A 23300-nucleotide genomic window follows, 5' to 3' on the forward strand; every position below is an offset into this window, starting at 1 on the left:
GAGTAAGAGTTGTTTCAATTTCCATACAGTTCTCATTTTGCTACTCCCATATATGGGCTATACGGGAATGATCCGCTGAATAGGGTATGGTTTTTCGAGCTTCATGTCATAAACAGGGTATGCAATTTCACTCAAGTTCCAAGTTCTTCCGGAGCTTCCTGTCATATTCAGGGTTTCTACTTTCGTATTGACCAAAACAGGAACTCAGTCCCCTTTCAGAATCCCAGCGGAACACCCCTACCCAAATTCTGGCGGAGTACCCCCCATCCCCCACCCCCCCCCCCCCCCCCCCCCCGGCGTCGTTCGTTTGGGTTAATATATAACAGTTAATTTTCTAGCCGTTTCTCAGTTAACAGTGAAAACCCCATTCAGATCCTGTTGTAAGTAGTTGTTAGTATAACTTAACGTGGTACATGTACTCATGGAGATTATATTATCTCATACTATAGTACTTAAGTACGGCACAAATACTTAATAGTACAACTAGTACTTTAAAATACTTGAGTACAACTTTAATTCACATGGGGAGGGTGTATAAATACGGATTAACCTCATATACTTGATATGTATTTGATAATATAGTAGTTGTTAAGTACGGCACAAATACCTATCAAATACCCTAATTAAGTACTACTTTAATTCGAATGGGGAGATAGGGTGTATAAATACGGATTAACCTCATATACTTGATATGTATTTGATAATATAGTAGTTGTTAAGTACGGCACAAATACTTATCAAATACTCTACTTAAGTACTACTTTAATTCAAATAGGGAGAGGGGATGTTCAAATATACATTAAGTACACTACTTAAAGTGTAATTATTGAAAAAGCAGTAGTTAAGTACAGATCAAGTAGCTTAAAAATACTCTACTTAACTTGAGGTTGAACAACTGAGTTCCTTTTTTTTGTGTATAAATACATTTTAATCCCTGTATAGATACATATCAAATAAAAGGTGGATTTAACAAAGTTGTTGAAATACAAGTTAGATACCTGTTCAGATACACATTAAGTCAAATAAATACGCATTAAGTATTGTTCAAGTATACCTTAAGTAACAAAATTTTCCCAAGGGTATTTTCTTCTATGCGCTCATGTAAATGGCGCTTAGTGTAACCGATATAACCTGCATCGCAAAGTCACATTTAAATTGGTAGGTCTACCAATCGTTTCTTATATTATTAATCTCAAAATCCTTACTTAATAATTTCTTCAAATAGCCAAGAATGCCAGTTTAGAAATTTTAAACAATACAATCTCCTGGTGGCGATCAATGTACGATACATTCACAAGCTACACTGTAGAATTACGAAGTCCTACATTCTTATGCTACACTCAAGAAAACACTCAAGAATCCCCACATATATAGTACATATATATGCATCTCTAGGGTTACTTTCCTTGATATGTCTCTTTTGTTTGTCAGTTTGTCAGTTTTTTCCGGCTCTGGGAAGTTTCAGTTTAACTAATTTTCCTTTCCTTGCAGGCACAATGTCCTTTTACCGTAAAATTACATCTGCACTGCGAGACTCCAACGGCTGTATTTCTTCTGCTCCAACATGCCCGCGGAGGACTGCTATGTGATTACTTAACACCCTTAAAGAGAAGGCAGCAGCAACGAAGCAGCGTGACTAGCAAACGTCAGTGTTATCTTCACAACCTAAGAGACACAAAAGTGAATAAAGGAATTATAAATCCCTGTCACTCAAGTAACTACGCAAGAGACAACCAAAAAGCAAATATAATTTTAGTTGGTTCAAAGCAAGAAAAAGAAGGTTCTAATGGCACAGCTTATGCTGATACTGAACGATCAACGATTCGTTGTCAGAAGAAAGAGGATTTAAAGATGTGGCAAGAAAGTGACAGTTTTTCCCTTGATAAAAAATACGGAGAAAATATTTCTGGATCTTGTAAAAAACCTTCAACTTTCGCTTTGCTGGATGAGTACTTTAGTTCGCCAAGTCAAAAATCAATAGAATCGTATGTTCGCGTTTGGATGGCAGAAATCATCTTGGCCTTGGCACACCTACATTCTAATGGTATAATATGCAGGTTGGTAAATTAAATAAATGATATTTAACAAAGATTGTTTTGATTAAGCAATAGAGACTAAGTTCTATGACTCTACCGGTGAAATATGAAATAGAGCACGCGGGATGTTGGGATAAACACAAGAAAAGTTCAAAACTTTTTGAACTTTTTCGAGTGTTTATATATCCCAACATCCCGCGTGCTCTATTTCATATTTCACCGGTAGAGTCATAAGAACTTAGTATCTATCGCTTTTATGATATAGCAGAAGATATTTTAAGATTATTAGTCGTTTCATCGTCTGATCAAATTTTCAATTCTCCACATTTTAGCAAATTAGCGAATCACATTCATCGTACCTTTTCTCATTCACTGGAAAGACGAGTCTGACAAATTAGTTTTCACGAAAATGTCTTGAAAAAATTCATGAAAAGGATGTAAACATAAAGATTCTACGAAAAGGTTTGGAAAATCCGACTAGATATTCAAGAACAAGTGACATTTCCGTGAGATTTGTACATGATGTGCACATTTTTGGATCTTGCAAGCTCAACAACATCGTGTTTTGTCGGATTTGTTTTTAACCTGTTTTCCATAGCTACATCAAAGCAAACCTTATATCTTGGGTAAGTTTTATAGCTTTGCTATTTGATGGACTGTTTAGGAACCTTTTTGTTCTATTCCTAAGTGAAACGAGACTGTTTTCTGGCCATAGTTTTCGCCGCTTTCGACCTAAACTGGCTGTAGGTGGCCTCGGCGAAAAATCTTTTCGCAAAACTTGCTCTAGCCTTTTGCAAGGTATTTCCTCGACGTTTACTTCCATATCCGTTTCAGAAAATCATTCTAGTAGGGAAAATGTGTGTGTTTGCCTTATATTCGATAGAAAGTTTTTGTCGTTATGCTTAAAAGTTTATAATAAGTCTCAACATTGTTCAAGCGTGTTTCAAACAAGAAAAAATGTCGAATTTCAACAACTGAAAGAGTTTTTTACAGGCATGTTTTGTGTCCTTTATGTCTTTTTATCTGAAAAACTAAAACTTTATTAAATGAAAATTTACTACAAATGATTAAAACTAGTCTTGAAAAACAGAAATCGCCCATTTTGTGCAGATTTCTTATAGTAGAGAAACTTTCAATTGTGGGCTGTCAATCAAAAACCATGTCTTTACCGGCAGTAGGTTTTCAGCCAATCAGAGCGCGCGTACTATCTAAGCTATATCATAAAATAGATTATAAAACAATTCAGATAGTGCACGTGCTGTGATTGGCTGAGAGCCGTGTTTGCATTTCCCCGTGCAAACACGGTTGTGACGCGTGTCGACACCTGCGGGGAAATTTGAGTTTTGTTTGTAAGTTGTACTTTTACACAGATAGTCATAACTCCAGTAAAATTAGAAGAATATGGCTAATTTTCCAAGCTTAGACTTTGACTTTCTGAGGAAGCATCTGAAATAGTAGAACCACCAGAAAAGCCTTCAACAAAAAAGAAAAAATCCAGATTTGCCAGCCTGAACTCGGAGAATTTCGACGAACTCTTTCGACAACACCGACGGAAATCAAGGTTTAATTTAGCGAGTTCTGGTTCTCAAAATAGTGTTTTCCTTCCGGTCTAGAATGACTAAAGCCATCGGTTAAGCTTTGGAATTATTATTTTATCAAGATTTGCTTGTAAAAGCCTCTTTCTCAAGGGAGAAAGTCGTTAAAGTTTGGCTTCTCGCTTTGAAATAAGAAATTTTCAACTTCAATTTCATGCTTGGACGCTTTTGATTGGTTAAGGGTCTTCTTTCGCTCAATCTGATTGGTTATTGCAAATGCACAAGTATGTAAGGAGAATTATGTATTTAAAACTTTGAACTAAATTCTTCTGTTTTATTTGATCGTGTTTCGTTATTTTTGTTTTTGAAGAAAATAATTTTATAAAACAAATAAAATAAATTTACTGTGTTTGCACACGCTAATGCAAACCGAGTTGTGGTTGAGAGAATCCGAGAGCAGATCAGTGCAAACACGAGCCGTAGGCGAGCGTTTGCACCTGCTCGAGAATTCTCTCAGCCACATCGAGGTTTGCATTAGCCTGTGCAAACACAGTAAATGTATTTTATTTGTTAAACAAGCCGGCTTAGAAGTGCTATATTGAAATGCATAAACTTTGACCCTTTCATATATATACGAGGGCATCAAAAGCATATCAAAAATTATGGGATTTCCTCCCTGATATTTTTGTCAGAAAGCCCTTGTGATAAACAACTCAAAAAAAAATCAGGGATTATATCCCATAATTTTTGATATACTTTTGATGACATTTGGATGGCTTCCCGCCAAAAGCAAGTTTGCGTATTTTTGTAGCTTTGTATAGTCAACAGAATGACGTGTTATTCTTTGTCACTTCAATATCCAATGATGGAATTTATTCAGAACCAAGAAAACAAAAAATACATCTAATAAGACTAAAAGAGACCTATCTTTGTTGACTGAATAACCGAAAACCAAAAGAAATAGAGCCAAAAGAGTTGTACGAGCTGCTTTCTGCCTTCATCGTTGAAGTCAGGAAGAAAGATAGAGATGAATACGAACCGCCGACTTTAAGGTTATTTATATCTATATTCTATATTTTGACCGATACTTGAAAAAGAAAGATTACCCTACCACAATATAATGAAAGGCTAAGTATGTAAAGATTCGACAAAATGTGTCTTCAATTCATTAAAGAAAACAAGCATTTATACACTCAATTGAACAATCGTTGTCGGGTTCAGAAACATAGAACATAGAAGCTGAGATCGAAATGGCACATGGGAAATGACATAATTATATTATAATTTATTCATTTGCGCCATCCATGCAGTCGGTTAAGAATGTCAAACGTGTATAATTAAAAACAGTGGATGATGCCACAGGACTCCGGTCACAGCATGCATCTAATTAACGTACCTCCCATGTGCCATTTCGGTCTCGGCTTCTATGTTCTATGTTTCTGAGCCCGACAACGATTCTTCAACTGAGTGTATGTGAATTCTAGTAATACTGAAGCTCATAAGCTTAGATAATAAAGAGAAGACTTCTTGGAAATGTCTATTTCTTTAAGAAAACAAGCCGCATTTATATGTGAATTCTAGTAATATATATGATAAAGTGCCTATAACTTTTATAGGATTATGATCAATTTTGATTTTCTGTGTGTTGGAGATGAATAAACAAAAAAAATTTCGATTGACTAAATATTCTAGGAGATATAATGCTCTGAAGTACGCAATTTTGCCACGATTTGGACGGGAACGTGAGGTCTGGTACCTAGTTGGCGTCGAATGACGTCACAACGAGAACGACTCGGCTTCTAATGCAAGTATATACCTTTCGTAAAATCTGGGGTGTTTGAGCACCCAGCAACAACACATTTAGTCGGCATTTTCTCATATTCTGACCGAAGAACTAGTAAGAATCTTTGCTTATCAAAACATTCGTTCTTGTTGTGACATCACCACTCAGCGAGACTCTGCTTGGTCCCAGTTTCCCTTTATCCCGTCCAAATCGATGGGGCGTGGCAAAACTGCGTACTTCAGGGTGTTATATCTCCGAGAATATAGGCACTATAAAGAGAAAACCTCATAGAAAGTGCTTTGTGCGGGATTATATTCGCTTCTTGTTTGTGTAAAAGCACTTACTTAAACAACTCATGAATATAGCCCCTAGGCCTACGCAAAAGAGGAAAACGCCGCACGCCGCACTTTCTATGATAGGGTAATCCACAACCGGCAAAACGAAGCCTGGGAGTGGATGAACAAACAATCAGGAAAGGTGAGATAAAACAAAGAACACACCTCACATGTAGAACAATACACATTGTTCACCATAATCCATGCTTTCTTTGTTTTTGTTATTTTGTCCAATCCCAAGCTTCGTTCTACCAGTGGACACCGACCCTCTATTAAGTAATATATATATTTAACAATTAGACTACGAGGTCGAGTTTTCTATGAGTCAATAGATAGCCGATAAGGCGCGTGGTATAATATTGAAAACAAAGCATGACGCTGAAAACTTTACTGATTAAAACGATGGTCAACCGGGGGCACTGTTTTCATTCATCTTTGCGAACTCGACTCGATGTCTTAACGGGCATATAAACTTAAACTTGCTCTATTTCTATAGCTTTTTGTCTCTATTATTACGCTCAAAACTCTCTTTCCAAGATTTTATTCCCTTCTCATCAGTTCTTGCGATCACTTTTGTAATTAATAAGTGATAAACTGAACGGATTTATTTACAAATATTTTGTTGTCAGATCATTCAAAGCCGTGCCATGTTTACAATTCGCTTAAAATTCTTGTCAGTTAATTTGCACTTTCTTTACTGTTTCATCTGTTCTTACCATTTTAAAATTCTTCTTGAATACATGTGAATAAGTTGTCTTTTGGATTTTTTCTGTTCTTTGAGGAAATTCTTTTAAAATAACATCGTTATCTCACTAGTCAGTTGTTTTTCGCTTGTATGTTTTGCTCATGAAAATCTCAATGAAATCTGACGGACGCTTTTTCGTTTTAAAATTGCCATAATTCTTCAATGTTTTAGTTATCTGTACTGTCCAAAACCTCCATTCCTTTCTTTGATATAGTCGTCTTTTCTACAATCGATTTTTAAAGATTTTATAGAGAACAAGCAGAGATTTCGACGAAACTTGAGCATGCATATGTTTGTTTTTCGATACTTGCTATCTATCACAGGATAGATAGTGAGTACGTTAGCCAATCAGATTGCAGGATTCATAGTATGCTAGTAGGTTTATGCTAAATATACATCATTATATACATTGTCATTAGGGCTTTCTGAAAAAATCATCAAGAAAGATATCCCGCCGTGTCTGATATATTTTTGATATGCTTGTATATATATTTGAAACGGCCATAATTTTTGCAATCGAGTGTATATATATATATATATATATATATATATACACTCGATTGCAGAAACGTTGTGGTATACATTTATACATATATCTAATTTATTCAATATATTTAATGATATGCAAAATACGGAAAAATCGCTTTATTTATTGTTTATATATTGATTATAAATCAGTTGGTTTTAAGCGTTGAAAATGGTTATTTTCCATTATGCTTCTCATTAGATATTTGTATAAATTTCTTCCGGCGTGACCTCGGGTCGGTTGCTGAAAGAAATCCGTTGAACTGGTGTACAGTGAGCTCCAAGTACGGGTCAGAACAAGCGAGTTAGTATGTGAATACAGGCAAATTTCATGGCTTAAAGACGCGAAGATTAATCTCTAATGCGACTTTCTCGGTTCTATAGGGATGTGAGAGAAGGGTCATGACTAAAATTTGGCGCTGGAAAGAAAATTCGAAGACGTACGAGGTTTCAAAGACCCTTGATAGTTCGCTTTTGGGACTCGAGTTTCAACCCTTCTCTTATTTCTTGCTGGTGGGGAAAAAAATCTTAAAACGGGCTAAATTCAAAAACTAACCACGCAGAGCGAAAGAAGTGCTATTTCTCAATGATCGGGTAAAATTTTGAGGCTTTATTTCACGTTTTAATGTTTTTATTGAAATTTTTGATAAATCTCCATGCATTTCCTTATAACAGGACACCACAGAAACCAAGCTTGGGCTACCTGTGGGTTTCCCCAGTTAGTTTTGGGTCGTGGTAAGCGAAACTCGCTTCCATGCCTCGTGTTGTAGCCATACTCATTGAGCTTATTCAGCTTTAGATTTGATGATAATAATCTGTTTTTACATTTGAATATATGTAAACATCGATGGTAGTATCTGCGCTTACTGAGTTCCATCCAATTAACTTCTTTCCGAGCATCAGATACTGAGAAGTATGGAGGACGATCCAGGATGATCTTGGCCGCTTTGTTGTGCAAGCTTTGAAGAGATTCCATAAACGTGATATTATCTTTATCTCCCCAAACAATATCACCATAATCAAAAAGCGTTAGGACCAAGCTGTTGAAGTACAAGAGTCTAGCGAATTTAGGCATAAGATGTTTGATTCGCTTCAGAAGACCAAGGCGTTTGTTGATTTTGTTCATCTGTTTTTCAACATGAGCAGACCAAGATATATTGCTGGAAAAGACCACCCCAAGGTACTTGAATTCTTGAACTCTCTCGATGTCTTCGAGGTGGTCCTGAATGGAGATGGTGGAGATGTTGGTCTTTCTCTTGCTTTCAAACAGCATGACTTTAGTTTTGGTTGCATTCGGGGTCAAATGAATAATCTTAAACCAATCAATAACCAGCTTGAGATCTTCATTAAGCTTATCTTCTATGTCAGGAACTGAGGAGGAGAAATAGTACAAGACTGTATCATTAGCGTATAGGGATACTTGAGAATGGCGGACAACATTAGGAAGATTGTTGATGTAGATGATGAACAGTAGAGGCCCAAGGATACTTCCTTGAGGTACACCAATGTTGCATGGTAATGGCTGTGATACTTCTAAGCCACAAGTAGTGCGTAAGTATCTTGATGACAAGTAAGAGTCAAACCATTTGAGATCGTTGTCACGAACACCAGCTGAAGATAGTTTATTTATTAGAATCGTGTGGTTTACTGTGTGGCTTTTGACAGATACAAGAAGACAGCTCCACATAGTTTACCGTTATCCATGTTACGTAGAATGTCATCTGCAAGGCTGGCTAATGCAGTTGATGTTGAACGTTTAGGTCGAAATCCAAACTGCTTGTCAGAAAGTAGATTGTTTGCACTCAGGTGTTCGTAGAGTTGCAGGTGGACAGCTCTTTCGAGGATTTTACTCAAAGTCGGAAGAATAGAGATGGGTCGATAGTTGGCATCAGTTCTATCCCCAGTTTTAGACAGGGCTATGACCTTAGCACATTTCCAGATACAAGGAAACGAGTGCAGCTTGATAGATAAGTTCAGTAGATTAGTAACTGATGAGAATATGTGGACCGCGTAGCAATTATGAAATGCATGAAGATATAGAAATAGTGATAAGTTATAGTGCTTGGGAACGAGGTTATTCCGGGCGAAAGCCCTTGGAATTAAACTGGGAAAAATTAATTTCCGACCTCGCTGGGAATCGAACCCACGACCTTCGGAATTGTACTACCGATGCTCTACCAGCCGAGCTAGAGGTCAGACTGAGAGCAGGCCGGGGTGAAATAGATGAAAGGTCGCGGTTATTATGATGCAAAGATGAGAATTAGAGAATTAGAGGTTAGTAACTGGTTGAGCGATCACATCTGCAGAATCCTTGAGAAGGCGAGCACTGATGTTGTCCAATCCAATCGACTTGTTGGTCTTGAGAGATTTTAATTGATTGAGAACAAATGTTTCATCGACTGGACTTAGATGGAAACTTTGATCTGGGTCAGAAGTGATATTGGGTGAGAAGACAGGAATAAAAGAGGAGATTTTCTTTACAAGAAGTTGACCAATGGAAGCAAAGTGATTGTTCAATACGTTGACGATGGACTTTGACTCCAGATATTGAACACCATTGGAGACTATGCAGTTTGGAATATAGGCCTGATCCTGCTTCCGGCAGGTAGCTTTATTGATTGCTTTCCACAGATTGTTCCCGTTTTCCTTGCTGTCTTTGATCAGGTCGATGTAGTACTTTGACTTACTGCACTTTATATCGCTATTAACGGTGTTACGAAGATGACGGTACTTTCGGCAATGATAGGAAGAGCCAGTTCTTGTAGCTTTACGATGATGGAAGTCACGGTTGTGCATAGCTTCTTTCATTTTTGAAGTCATCCATGGACATTGGATACCATTGATTCGCCGTTTCTTGACAGGAGCATGAGCATCAGCCACATCGAGAAATAGTTTATTCCAAGCTAGGACTGATGCATCAACTTCGTCACTGTCTTCCACAAAGTTCCAAGGAACTTCTTTCAGGTCTTTCAGAAAGGCTTTGCGATCATAGTTCTTATAAGAACGGTATTCCACTGTCCTGGGACTTGCCTTAGGTTTACCTACTTTAAGAACGCAGTAAATGAGAGAATGATCACTGAGTTAGATTTACCACCCCACTGTCAGTATAACGATGTTCATTGTTCACGAAGATTAAGTCAATCATAGATTTTGATGTCTCAGTAACTCGTGTTGGGTCTTTAATCAGCTGGGTGAAATCCAGAGAGCGAGTAAAGTTGATTAGCTATTGCTTCAAATGATTTTTCTTAGAGGAGACATCACCGTTGAAGTCACCAAGTAAAATGACATCACTTGCTGAATAGTCGATTTTGTAAAGCAGAGATAAATGATGGGAAGTTAACGTCGGTTGCCCTGTAGATGGTGCAGATTAGAAGAGGTTTACATTTCTTTCGCACGATCTCAAACCAAAGGCATTCCACATCGTCAGTGTTAAGATCTTCGCGTATTCTGAAAGGCAAGCCATCACGAAGATAGGCCATAGTACCGCCGCCACGTTTCCCGTCAGGTCTGTCCTTCCTAATGCACGTGTAACCAGGGATCTGGATTTCAGCACCAGAGATTCAGCTATTCAACCAGGTCTCAGATAAGGTGGGCACATCAAAGCTTTTCGAGATCGATGTTACCAATAGCTTCAACTCATCCAGTTTTCCAAGAAGACTGCGTACGTTAAGGTGGGCTATTGATAATCCCCTTGTTTTAACACCAAAAGATGACGCAGGGCCAAGTTTCGGTTCTACATCTCCAGATATGGCCAGAAACAGGAGTACGAGTCCAAATTGCTTCAGCAGATGGACACCAACGGCGAAGGTCATCTGTGGCGACAGGCTTATGGTCTTGTAATGTCGTGCTTGCCTGATGGGATGACTTGCTTGTATAGATAATATGGAAATTGATGATCCCAAGTACATACCGCAGTTGCTAGATGTCCAGGGCTCCACTGTTTTCTTTATGATGAGACTGCGCATCACGATTACAAGATAGAGAAAAGTGCACAGCAACCGGACACCAGATTTGTGTTTTCATGAGGAAAACACAACAGAAATCACGACTGTGAAGATACAGAATCCTGTTCATTTGCATATACTTTAAGACGGATTTTCTTGGCCAAATTCACTTTTATCTTGAAAATTTTAGCGAAACACAAAGGAACTAACCTAGACGTTTGATAAGTAATATATACAGTATGAGTGGCCGTGTTGTATCAGATATACGATCACTCGGCTACGCCTCGTGGTTGTATATCTGATACAACACGGCCACTCATACTGTATATATTACATACACTCGATTGCAGAAACGTTGTAGTATACATTTATACAAATACCTAATGAGATGCATATTGCAATTTTACTTTTTTAAACCTCAAAACCAATTGATTTATAATCTGTAGGATGTAAAACACAATATTTTGACGTTCATTGAATGAAACACATAGTAAATAAAGCGAGTTTTCTTTTTTGCATATACATATACTGAATAAATTAGGTATTTATATAAATGTATACTACAACCTTTCTGCAATCAAGTGTATATATGCAGAAATTATGATCCAACCAAGTATATAGTATATAACTATATAACTTCGATCAAATGGTCCGATTAAAAGGTTGCGGAAGGGTAAATGGGAGCTGGGATATTTATAAGCAATTAATAATGAACACTCCCTTAGAGCTGGGAAATGGGATTTTACACAATGGAACTGGGAATCACAAACAAGAGAAAAATGGGTTTAGATTTGTTCTTTTGGACTGGAATGTGATTAGAACGCCCTTCAGGATTCTCGCTTAATAATGAGGCAAGACATAAGACTAAAATGAGCATTTATTCCAGCTTGTAATATTTATGGGATACCTGGAAGGGGGGACTGAAGGAACTAAATACTCCGTGCATGTTGAAACCAGGTGGTTGAGATTCCAAAAATACTGATAAAGTATTTCGTGATAAACCAGACCCTGGTTGGGACGGTTTACTAGTATCAGAGTCTCTGAGAATCTAAAGGAGAAGTAAAAATAAGTTGCAAAATTTCGAACGACAGTGTTGAAAACCGTTTGAGGCAGAGCGTTTATGCCATACTCATCCAAGTCATCGAAAAACTCAGGCACCGTCCACACGTATCCGGAAATTTTTGTATCCGCAAATTATTTTTTTAAAATGTTTGCGTCCACACGCAGCGTATTCGAATCGTTTTCACCGTCCACACGTATCCGTTTTCGTAAAACTTGCGGATACAGACACAAAAATTGGCGGACACGTGTGGACGCAACCCTTATCCGTAAAAAAATATTTGCGGATACAAACATTTCCGGATACGTGTGGACGGGGGCTCAATCTGAAACATCCAATTCCAGTTCCAGTTCCAGTTCCAGTCCGGATTTTGACATGCGTAATTAGGTTGTTGTGCAAAACATGCACATTCGCACTGCTCGCTTTAAAATCAAAATGCTTCATTTAAAACGTAAATACAGGCTAATATTTGCTCAAGACCTCTCTCATAATTGCTTTACATTTTATAATTTTATAATTTATCGATATGTCTTAATGAATCACCATTTAAGCATTTTTTTCTAAGAAAAATTAAAAGAGAAAGGCTTCGAACGGCAACGATCAAACCCTGGAATGTGCGTATTGAATTATTTATTATGCTTCTTTCAGATCAAATAGAATCTTAAAATAAATATTGCTATGTACCTCATGTTTTTTGAGTAGACTTTGAAGCAAAAAAGGTTAATATAAATATAGGCTATAAGAATATCCATAATTTCAAGTTCAAGAGCTGAGAATAACGAGTAAAAGCCTGTACAGCCTTGCTCTTTCTCGACTTGGACGAAGAACAGTAAAAAATATACACCTACTTACAAGAAGGTTGTCATACCAGAATAGAACATTCGTAATTTAGTAAATTAGTGATTTAGTAAATTTACCGATTAGTATTAATCAAAAATGCGTCAATAAACAGCGGTTATATTTAAAATAACACCGACTGTCGAGTCCTAGGCAGGGTGAAAATTCTTTTTCTGCTTTGAAGATGCGGAGTTTGTTTTGAAAGGTAACTTATCTTAATCAAAACGCCAGACAACTCTTGAGACCTAGCTTTCAATCTCCCGAGTCATTACCCATAATGCAGTTGAAAGAGAACATGTGTGCCCACAGTCTTGGTATTCTAGTCCGATTCAGGACATGCTAATATATTTGAAATTTGCAAACATTTTGTAAACCGCTGTTTGCGGCCTCGTGCGCCCTCAGTCAACCTTTCGTCGAACCGTCGAACCTAGGTTTAATAGGTTCGGTACGACGTTAGTCCGTCGTTTGCCATAGGCCTAAATATCCTAGTTTATTATTGTATTTCAGAGACCTGCATTTGAGGAACATATTGATCAGTGATGAAGGTCATGTTTTGTTGACACATTTCAGTGTCTGGGAAGATGTGAATGAAGAATCAGATTTGTTTATGTTAGAAGAGGAGTACTGTGCACCAGGTAAGTCAGGACCATAATAATAATAATAACAACAACAACTACAACAACAACAACAACAAAAATAATACCCCCCCCCCCCCCCCTTAATCCCAAACGGGAATTACATTGATAGTTGCGCTCAATTATATTTTATAGTTTCTTAACTTTTTTATAATTTGTTTTTTTTTTTTCTTTTGTACCAGTGATTTCATTGTTATTAGTTAGTGGGGGTTGCCGTATATGAGGATTCAGTTCTTCCCTGGCAGCACCCTTTTTGCAACTTTTTTTAAATATTATTATTTGTTTGCAAATAAAGTAATCAATCAATCAATCAGTTGGGCCATTTTACAGCTGTTCAAGGTCACTTGACGCGAAAGTTGAAGCGAGAGACGTTGAAACTTGATGTTGAAACTTCAAGAGCTTTCGCCTACTTTATCCGTAAAGAGGTACATGATACTTCTGTACAAAGAAAGCAGCTTATTCAACTTTCCTTTGAGTGTTTAGGAATTGAAAAAAGAGGATTTTCAGTGATGATTTAAGTATGTTTTGCAGAATTTCTTCGCAATATGCTTACTTGTTTTCTCAAAAAATGTCAAATATTTGGAGACTTGAAGATGAAAAAATTATTTCTAAAAAAAACATGTTTTTACTTTTTAAAGATAAAAAGTAATCTTTGTTATTCATATTTCTTTCCTGTTTTTGTAAATAAAATATTGTTTTGTAAACCGATTTTTGACAAAAACAAACGAGTTCTTCGCTTCGTGTATTTTTTCCAACACGTCTTTTTTCTATCTAATTTTGGTTCGAATTCACGGGTTTTTAAAAAGCTCAAATAGCACTCGCCCTATCGGGCTCGTGCAATTTTAAACTTTTTGAAAACCCGATCGTGCAAATTTATTCCAGAGTGCACGAAAATACCATGCGATTTCCTATACAAAGTGAAAGACAAGGTCTTTATACAATAACATCTCTCAACAACGCAAATTTAAGCTCTTTTCATATAATCATACTAGCTCGAACAGCTTCATAAACAGTTGAATATCTGGTGTAATTTTACATTTCATTCAATATATAAATAAATTATCTGTACAAAGATATGCTGAAAATTATTGAATGAAAGTCTTCAGCCTTGTTTTGCCGATGGGACCCGCGACAGAGACAAACAAAGCTGTATTTTTCTTGAACGAAAAACACACGATAGATGGATAAAAACAACCGAATTTTTATTGATTTACAAAGCTAAATAATGGACTAATATTTGTTGTAATATGCTCTTCGTTTCATATTTCATCCAGCATTAAAATAAATTAAGCTTATCTTTAGAAATACTGTATTAAAAGTTTTGAGAGAAAGTCTTTGATTTGTCGATTCGTCGAAACAAATGCTTGTCATAAAAAATAATAATAAACGCATTGTTTGCTTAAAAAAAACACACCTGAATTCTTGAAGAACACTTCTTGATCCATCTTTGACTACAAGGAAGTTGTTTTCATTTGCTGTTGGTCTATAATTCGTCCTAAAGCAATTTTTCTGTGCATTTGAAGCCGCATTTGCGAGTAGCTTTGTTTTGATATCAAGCGGGATTCCTGTGTTGTGTATACGGACGCCGTACGACGTTCGTACGTACGTGCGTACGGAAGTGACGTCAGCCAAGCTATAAAAAATGAACTGGATGGTTTACCATTTTTTCTTAAGTATCGTGCTCCGCTCGCTCGGGCCTTGGGCCCGCGAGGAAGCTCCGCTATAATATATTTTCATAGCTCAAGTTATATATATTTTATATATATAAGAGAGAGATATTAATAATTAATGAAAAAGAGCCTTGGGTAGCCTGCGTTTTTTGACACCTTAGGTGTGAAAGTTCTCACATTTGACACGCAATTTGAAAGGAAATTTTATGTATATATTTATTGTGAAGTACTATTTTAGGTGTATAGGTTGCTATCAATAGACGTCACTTCCGGTAATAGCACTTTTTTGATGGCTTGTAGAATCCTGGAGGTTATTTTGATCTCTTGTTTTCTGGTTTGATGTCGTGAAAATAGTCAAATACAATAGTTTGAGGACTTATTTTGATATGTTTTGACTTAGCATCCGCTAGTTGCCCCCCAGTCAACTCCAAAAAGTCACGTGATTGATAGTAAGCAATTGGATACAGTGTAAAAACATTTTGTAGAAGTGACAGCCACTTTACCCAGTTCTAATACCTTAAAACAGCTAAATTAGAAGTGACGCTAATAATATTTTACAAACTACTGGGCAGCAAAATATTTCACAAATTATTTTGTTGTACATATTTGCTTTGATCCCGTTATATGGTTTTCGAAATCGTCTTTCTACAGCGCAGCGCATGCTTAAGGTGGCTCGACTGGGTTTTGTTTGTGGCGTACCTTCGAAGTTTGAAGGGGAAATGCGTCGCTGCCAATAAGTTAATTTCAAATAAATTATTATGACATGTCTAGAGATAGATTCAAGTTTTACATGATATAAAATTTATCATGATCGGAGTTACCATAGCAATACTGTGACGTCATGTCATTTTTTTATACATTCCATTTTTGGCGAAATCAGACGTTTGTATTAAAAATTGTTTAACAGAACTTAAAGTTCATATGTTTGTCTTCAAGTTAACGAAGTTTCGAAGATTGGTATGGAAGCGTTTCGAAATAATTGCCGTCGGAACTTTTGGGCAACAAAAATGTAAACAATCCAAAGCAATTAGTTCATGTGACCGAAACCTTTCCTTTCTGGACATGGGAAAAGCTTTTTTAGGGGGTCATAGTGTTGTGTTACTATTCCACTAGTCCTTCTGATAAATGGAAAGAAATCGCGTTATTCGATTTCGAGAAATATGATTTCAAGCCTAGTTAGTAAAGTTGTGCCTTTTGATATCTTGTCAAAAATTTCACTTTTCTTTACTAAAAACAGTCAAACTCAATAATCCGATGATGAATTTTTTTTTAACTTCCAAGTCAGTTACTTTAGATAACGCATTTATATACCCTAAAGTTTCAAGTTCATTGAAATAATTTAAAACCGTCAAATAATATTCTCAATTCCATAAACATTTGTATCCTAATTCTAAATATGCAACCGCTTTCTTCACTCGCACTTCGTTTGTATCGTTACGCCTTTCTATTGTCCAGAATATTTCCAAAGTCGTGCATTCCAACACCTCACGCTTTACATTCGAAGCCTGATTGCTTTCCAAAACCCTTCCGACTATGATAATTTGTGATTGCAATTTCATATATACTTATGCCACCTTAACAGTGAAGGAATGAGTGTTTGGAAGGTGGGGGAATAGTTGTTTTCACGACTTTGGTAAAATTCCTACGATTTGCCTGATTCATTAACCATTTTACATAATTTATGAATTTAGTTCCGGCTCGTGTTTAATACGGCATTTGCCGCAAAGTCGCTCCAGAGTCGTTATGTTCGACTTGGCTTGTCGTACTTTTGCTGCACTCGAACCTATTGAATAGGGTCGAACCAAGAGAAAATGAACTAAACCCTCATAAGGCCGGTTTAGACGTTTTCGTTTTATCCAATTGCCCCTTTAAACTTGAAATCTACAGCCGTAAAGAGACGTTTGTTTCGATTATGTTCTATTCAGGTAGTGTTCACAAATGAATCCTATATACCATGCATCCATGCATGCATCATGTTAACACAGCTTGAAAAATCCAATTTTCAATGTTGAAAAATAATTATAAATCTAACAATTTTACAACAAATAAAGAGTGCATCTTTAAATGCGCGACTAGTGTCACGTCACGATCACACGCTCAGTTAGTTTTCACAAATGAATCCGTCCAGTAAACAAAATTATGACGGCGGGCTGATCTGGCCGAGCGTGGCTTTTTAAGCAATCTTTGATTTCTAGTTTTGCGAAGGGCGAACCAATAAGCCAGAGATATCCAAAAGGAAACACTCTAACCTCTGTTCTTAAAATCTAGAACATTATAAAAAGTGAAGGGCACGAGAGAATTTTTCCATACAAACGGGGGACCGTTTAGCGTATTATGATATAGATATCTCAGTGGCGGATCCAGGACTTTAAGAGGGGGGAGGGGGGTCATTTTTGCAAATCTCGGCACAACAATAACGTTCTCTTGCATCATCATTTTCCCATGAGGCACATTACTGGCCTAGGGGCGCTCCTAATAAGGATAACCTACCCACCAGTCCAGGCCCGATTATTGTGGGCGAAGGTTCTAATTTTCAAAAAGCGGACCTACCATACTTTTATTTATTTATTCAAAAAAATGTAAAAAATCCAAGGTACCAGCCAATGAAACCCCCCTAAACCCGCCACAGTATCTTCAGAGTCCAGTAAGAAAACGATAGACAGTCGATGGTATTTATACTTCACTGGACTCACCCGGACGATCACATATTACAACGAACTTCAACACCTGGGTTCTAACTATTTACTATTAATATAGATATCAGTACTATCTAAAACCCATCTTTAATCATTTGTTTTCTTTTGAACATAGAATTGTTTAGACTTGAAGGAGTCACGCCTGCTGCTGACTGGTGGAGTGTTGGGGCATTGTTTTATGAAATACTAACTGGGCAGGTGCGATTTTAACCGTTAGATTATTTTTGTTGGTGGGGTTGGCTTGTAGCCGGCCTTGATTGTTTGATTATTTGTTGTTTCGTTGTTTGATATTACGTGTCTTACTGGAACATAGTCTAGTTTTTACAATCAGATGGTTAATATATATATTTAGGCACTGCCTAAAAGCGGAGCTCCCGATACGCAAGTCACAGGGAGCCCAATTTGAATGAATCTGAAAGGTAACAATAAATTCGGGGGGAAAATCTTCATTTTTTTAACATTCAGGATGAAGATAATATAAAAAATCATGCACTGAAATCGAATCGAAGTGCACTACATTGTTTTCCTTTGCGTGAGAGTAGTAGTGTATGCATGGCACGATCCGAGTTTTGGGTGGGCTAGTGATGGGCTAGTGGTAGGGCACATTAATTATTTATCAAATATTAGCATAAAATGACGGGGAGAGTATTGTTTCGGGTTACCATGACGACCAATTGACGTCATAAGACTATCGTTGACCGGTATGAACAAGTCTTCAAGTTTCGGGAATGGTGGGCCAGTGATGGGCACATCCATTGTTTATTAAATCGTTACCATAAAATGATGGGCAGACTATTGTTTATTAAATTATTACCATAAAACGACGAGCAGTGTATTGTTAGGCATGTTTGGACAAGTCTTTTTTTTACCAATCTAATTTATAAAGCGCGGGGATTTTGAATTTTTAACTCTAAAACTCAACCAAGCAAACAAGCAGGCAAGACCTTAAAAAATTTACTTTGAGAAACGCAGTGGCTACGTTATTCCAGTTAGGATCTCGAGGCTATAACGCTACCGTCAATGAATTCAAAGGACTAATGAAATGAAATGTTTTTTTGAAACATACACAATGTGTTGAGCAAATTCTTGATAACATCCTTCCATAATTCTTTTAAAAACAAACACCAAAGTTCAGCAATCAACCAAGCGTAAATCTTCCAAACTCTTGAGGGATATCTCAAGATATCCCTCATCAAACTCAAGAAATACTTCGAGTATTTGATGACTATTGTATCCAACACAATGCATTTAATGACTCATAAACGATTAACAATAAAACCTACTAAGTCCTTCTTAATTATGCAAAAATCAGCTGATAATGATTAGTTCTGTTATCTTGTTCTTTATTATATATAAACAGCGATCATTCTATTTCATACTGGACCGTAGTACAATGATTCTAAAAATTCCCTGGCAATCTAGCTTATTAATGCTGTCATATCTCTTTTCCTTCAATCATTCAATAATTTTTTGTCACGTGATAAATAAGACACGGCATCAAAACAATTTTATAATGCACAAATCTACAGGAAGCCCATATCCGATTTAGTTATTGAAAAACACAGGAAGCCCATGGCCGATTCTTGTTTTCACAGGCAGCCCATCCGATTAAGTTATTGAAAATCACAGGAAGCCCATGACCAATTCTTATTTCCACGGCCCAGACCATTTGAAATACCAAAATTAATAACTGATTTTATAATAATCTTATATTTGCTTATTTTTTTTCTATGATTGAGGGTCGATGTGAGGTCTATGAGAGGTCGATGAGAGGTCGATGTAAAATTACCTTCTCCTCTCCTCCTCCTCTTCAACTCCTCCTCCTCTTGTCTTCCTCCTCTTGTCTTTCTCCCTCCTCCTCTTCTCAGTCCTCTCCTCCTCCTCCTCCTCCTTTTCCTCCTCCTCTCTTCCTCCTCCTTCCTCTCCTTCTCCTCCTCCTCCTCTTCCTCCACCTCTTCCTCCTCCTCTTCCTTCTCCTCCTCTCCTCCTCCTACTCTACATGAAATAATAAACTATGAGTGAATGAAATTTTATTACTGTATTTCGTTACTGTTCATCGTGGTAATATGGATTGTCAAATACAATAAATAGCTCTTATTAACCGAGTGTGAGGTCCGTACCGTAAGTTATGGACCGAGTTCCACGGCCATAACAAAGTGGAAAAAACGAGGATCCATAACTTACTGTACGGACCGAGCAAACGAGGTTAATAAGATATTTATTATATGCCAAGGCATTGAGACTAAAAAAAGGCGAAGCAACAAAAAAATAAAGTTGACAGCGCATGTCAAACGAGAACTGCATCGGGAGGGCTCGCTGTACGTGCCACAAGTCATGTAGTGTTTGAGTTGCTCAAAAAGAGAAGTTTTCGTTTACTTTGAATGAATTTAGGTATAGTTTAAAGTTTCCTGAAATACAAGTTAACACAAGTGAGGCTTTCTTTTGCAAAACATGTAAATGCAAAGCAAAAAAGGCATCAAAAGAAGACCTCAAGAACTCAACATGAGTTGAGAAGAAGACTGTCGTACTTCAAACTTCCTTTCAACTTCAAGATATATTCACAACCAACTGAAGATGAAAAATACTGCCGTCTTCCGTTTGTTTTCCTGCTTTTTATTGGGGAAAAAACTCAAAATCTCTCCAATGAATGAATCAATGAATCAATGAATGAGAAGCTTTGAAAAATTACGGCTCGCTGAACATGGATAGTTTTTCGTCATTTTTCAACGTTTTGACTGTTTGAAGCAGGCCGCCATATGCACAATGGCTGAAGTCATGAAGACACACTTTCGACTCATTTAAAAAAGATACTGCCCACTCTCCTGTCCACAAATGCAAAAATATATTTCTGGATGAAAATCTTCGGGAAACCTTCAGTAATCAATTAAGATAATTGAAAGTCACTGGCATTTAATGTAAAACATATCAAACAAGCGACAACTCTTTCAAACAAGCGACAACTCCTTCGATCAAGGCTCTACACGGCACTAGTTGAGCCATTTTGTACTACTAGGAAAAACTATGCTAAAACTAAAAATTTCAAACTACGAACTAAAGGGTAGTGAATAGCTGCTAATTCAGTAAATGAAATAAAGATAGGTTTACAAGTAGAAATGACGTAAATTTGTTATTTCAGTAAGCTTACAACGTCAAGTTTGAACTTATCTGAATCGATCGGGTGAAGAAGCCAGTGGTTTCTTTCGTTAACGTTTTAATCAGTTTTCTAGGCTCATCCGCTCTTGAAGTATTTCCATATTTCAGTAATATTTCATCCACACTTGAATTTGAATGCATTTTTGGACAGGAGAGTTGGCAGTACCATTTTTAATTGAGTCGAAAGTGTGCCGTCTTCATGACTTCCGCCATTGTACATATGGCGGCCCGCTTCAAACAGTCAAAACGTTGAAAATTGACAAAACTATCCATGTTCAGCGAGCCGTAATTTTTCAAAGCTTCTCATTCATTTCTGCAGAGAGTTTTTGAGTTTTTGTCCCAATAAAAGGCAGGAAAACAAACGGAAGGCTGTAGTATTTTTCATCTTGGTTCTGAAGATCTTGAAGTTTGAAGTACGACAGTTTTCTTTTCAATCTCATCAGTTGAGTTCTTGAGGTCTTTTGATGCTTTTTTTGCTTTGCATTTCCATGTTTTGCAAAAGAAAGCCTCACTTTTGTTAACTAGTATTTTAGAAAACCTTTATAGCTTAATTCTTTCAAAAGAGTAAACTAAAACTTCTCTTTTTGAGCGACTCAAACACTACATGACTTTTGGCACGTAGAGGAAGCCCTTCCAATGCAGTTCTCGTTTGACATGCGCTGACAACTTTACTTTTTTTTGGCTTCGCCTCTTTTTAATCTCAATGCCTTACCATATAATAAGTATCTTATTAACCTTGTTTGCTTGGTCCGTACCGTAAGTTATGGATCCTCGTTTTTTCCACTTTGTTATGGCCCGCGCTCTACGCGCTTGGGCCATAAGGCAGTGGGAAGAACTCGGTCCATAACTTACGGTACGGACCTCGCACTCGGCTGATAAGAGCTATAAATGCCAGTGACTTTCAGTTATCTCAAGAGAATATTAATATTCTCTTGGTTATCTTTGATAATTTATTAAGGTTCCCGAAAAGTTTCATCCAGAAATATTTTTTTATAACGAAGATTTGAATGTTTTAAAAGATCATAAGTACATACACTCAATGAACCATTTCATTTTTCGGTCCGTACCGTAAGTTATGGACCGCAAATTGACCAATCGTAGCGCGTGAAATTGCCTTGCCATATAATAAAAGGTATTACAAATGATCCAAAGATTGTTACATTTAAGTAATAGACACTTACTGAATATTAATGTGTACAAGTAAAAAGCAATCCAATGGCTCTATAGGTATATTTTTCCGATGATTTTACGATATCAATATATTTAGATTATGAAAAATAGAAAAAATAATAGTTGTGGATTGTAAAACAGCCTAATAATAATAATGATAATAATTATAATAATAATAAATTATGATTTATATAGCGCTAATATTCCCATGGCTCAACGGCGCTTTACAAAAAGATCTGATAAAACATATCAAAATATAACTATATAGGTATTTAGTGTGGTTTAGCGGTGTACATTAAAATCTTTAAACAATCATTACAAATAACTTTATAAATACATACATATTTGACTAGTAGACATTTTTTTTACATAAAATTATGAATCAATGATTGAAATAACTTTCAACATTAATTGGCTATTATTCATAATAATAATCATTGTTAAAGTTTGTCGAAAAGTAAAATCATAGATATCTGGTTTTAACCCTTTGCTTGAAGTGTGATATTGAAACAGGATCTAATGTTCTGTGGTAGATTATTCCAAAGTTCAGGAGCCGCATTAGAGAAGGCTCTTCTACCATACTGTTTCAGGTTGTAAGATTGACTTACTAAAAGATTTTGAGACATTGATCGTAAGGAACGTAATGGAACATAAGGAACCAACAAGTTACATAAGTAGGAAGGAGTCTGATTATGTAAGACCTTGAAGTGAGTAGTAGAACAAGGGCGGCGGAACCGGGAGGGGGCCGGGCAACACGTGCCCCCCCACCAAATGTATTCACCAAAAGTATTGGTTCTTAGTCATTGTTTTACGGCGCATGCGTTTGCATCCAAACAAAACATTGTCCTTATCACATAGCGTTAAATATAATCTTCAGATTTTCAGCTTCCGCCGCCCCTGTAGAATCTTAAAGGCAATAGCGAGATGGGAGTAATATGATCTTGTTTTCTTGAAAAGGTAATAAGTCGAACAGCTGCGTTTTGTACATGTTGCAATTTTTGGAGAGAAGTATTGAGAAGTATTTTTTTGGGGACCATAAAGTAAAGAATTAAAGAAGTTAAGTTTCGAAGATACGAGGGCATGGAGAAGAGTTTTACATGTATTAACACTCAAGTCATTTCTAATTTTCCAAATATTATGAATATGAAAAAAGCAGGTCTTACATACAGAAAGTAT

General features: G+C 36.8%; 1 protein-coding gene across 2 annotated transcripts in view; it reads left to right on the plus strand.

Annotated features, from left to right (window-relative positions):
• LOC116298443 (ribosomal protein S6 kinase-like 1) overlaps window positions 1-23300 on the plus strand; it is a 104034-nt gene that overhangs the window by 68236 nt on the left and 12498 nt on the right. The window contains exons 11-13 of one of the 2 annotated variants that reach the window (XM_089024170.1): window positions 1492-2057; window positions 13308-13435; window positions 17917-17999. In XM_089024170.1, the coding sequence (XP_088880296.1) occupies window positions 1492-2057; window positions 13308-13435; window positions 17917-17999 (777 nt within the window). The remainder of the gene's footprint in view (window positions 1-1491; window positions 2058-13307; window positions 13436-17916; window positions 18000-23300) is intronic. The other variant, XM_089024171.1, reaches the window with a different exon arrangement.

This window comes from Actinia tenebrosa, unplaced genomic scaffold (genome assembly GCF_029948245.1).
Source record: "Actinia tenebrosa isolate PJP-AT-01 unplaced genomic scaffold, QUT_ActTen_1.0 PGA_scaffold8__29_contigs__length_14323225, whole genome shotgun sequence".
NCBI lineage: Eukaryota > Metazoa > Cnidaria > Anthozoa > Actiniaria > Actiniidae > Actinia > Actinia tenebrosa.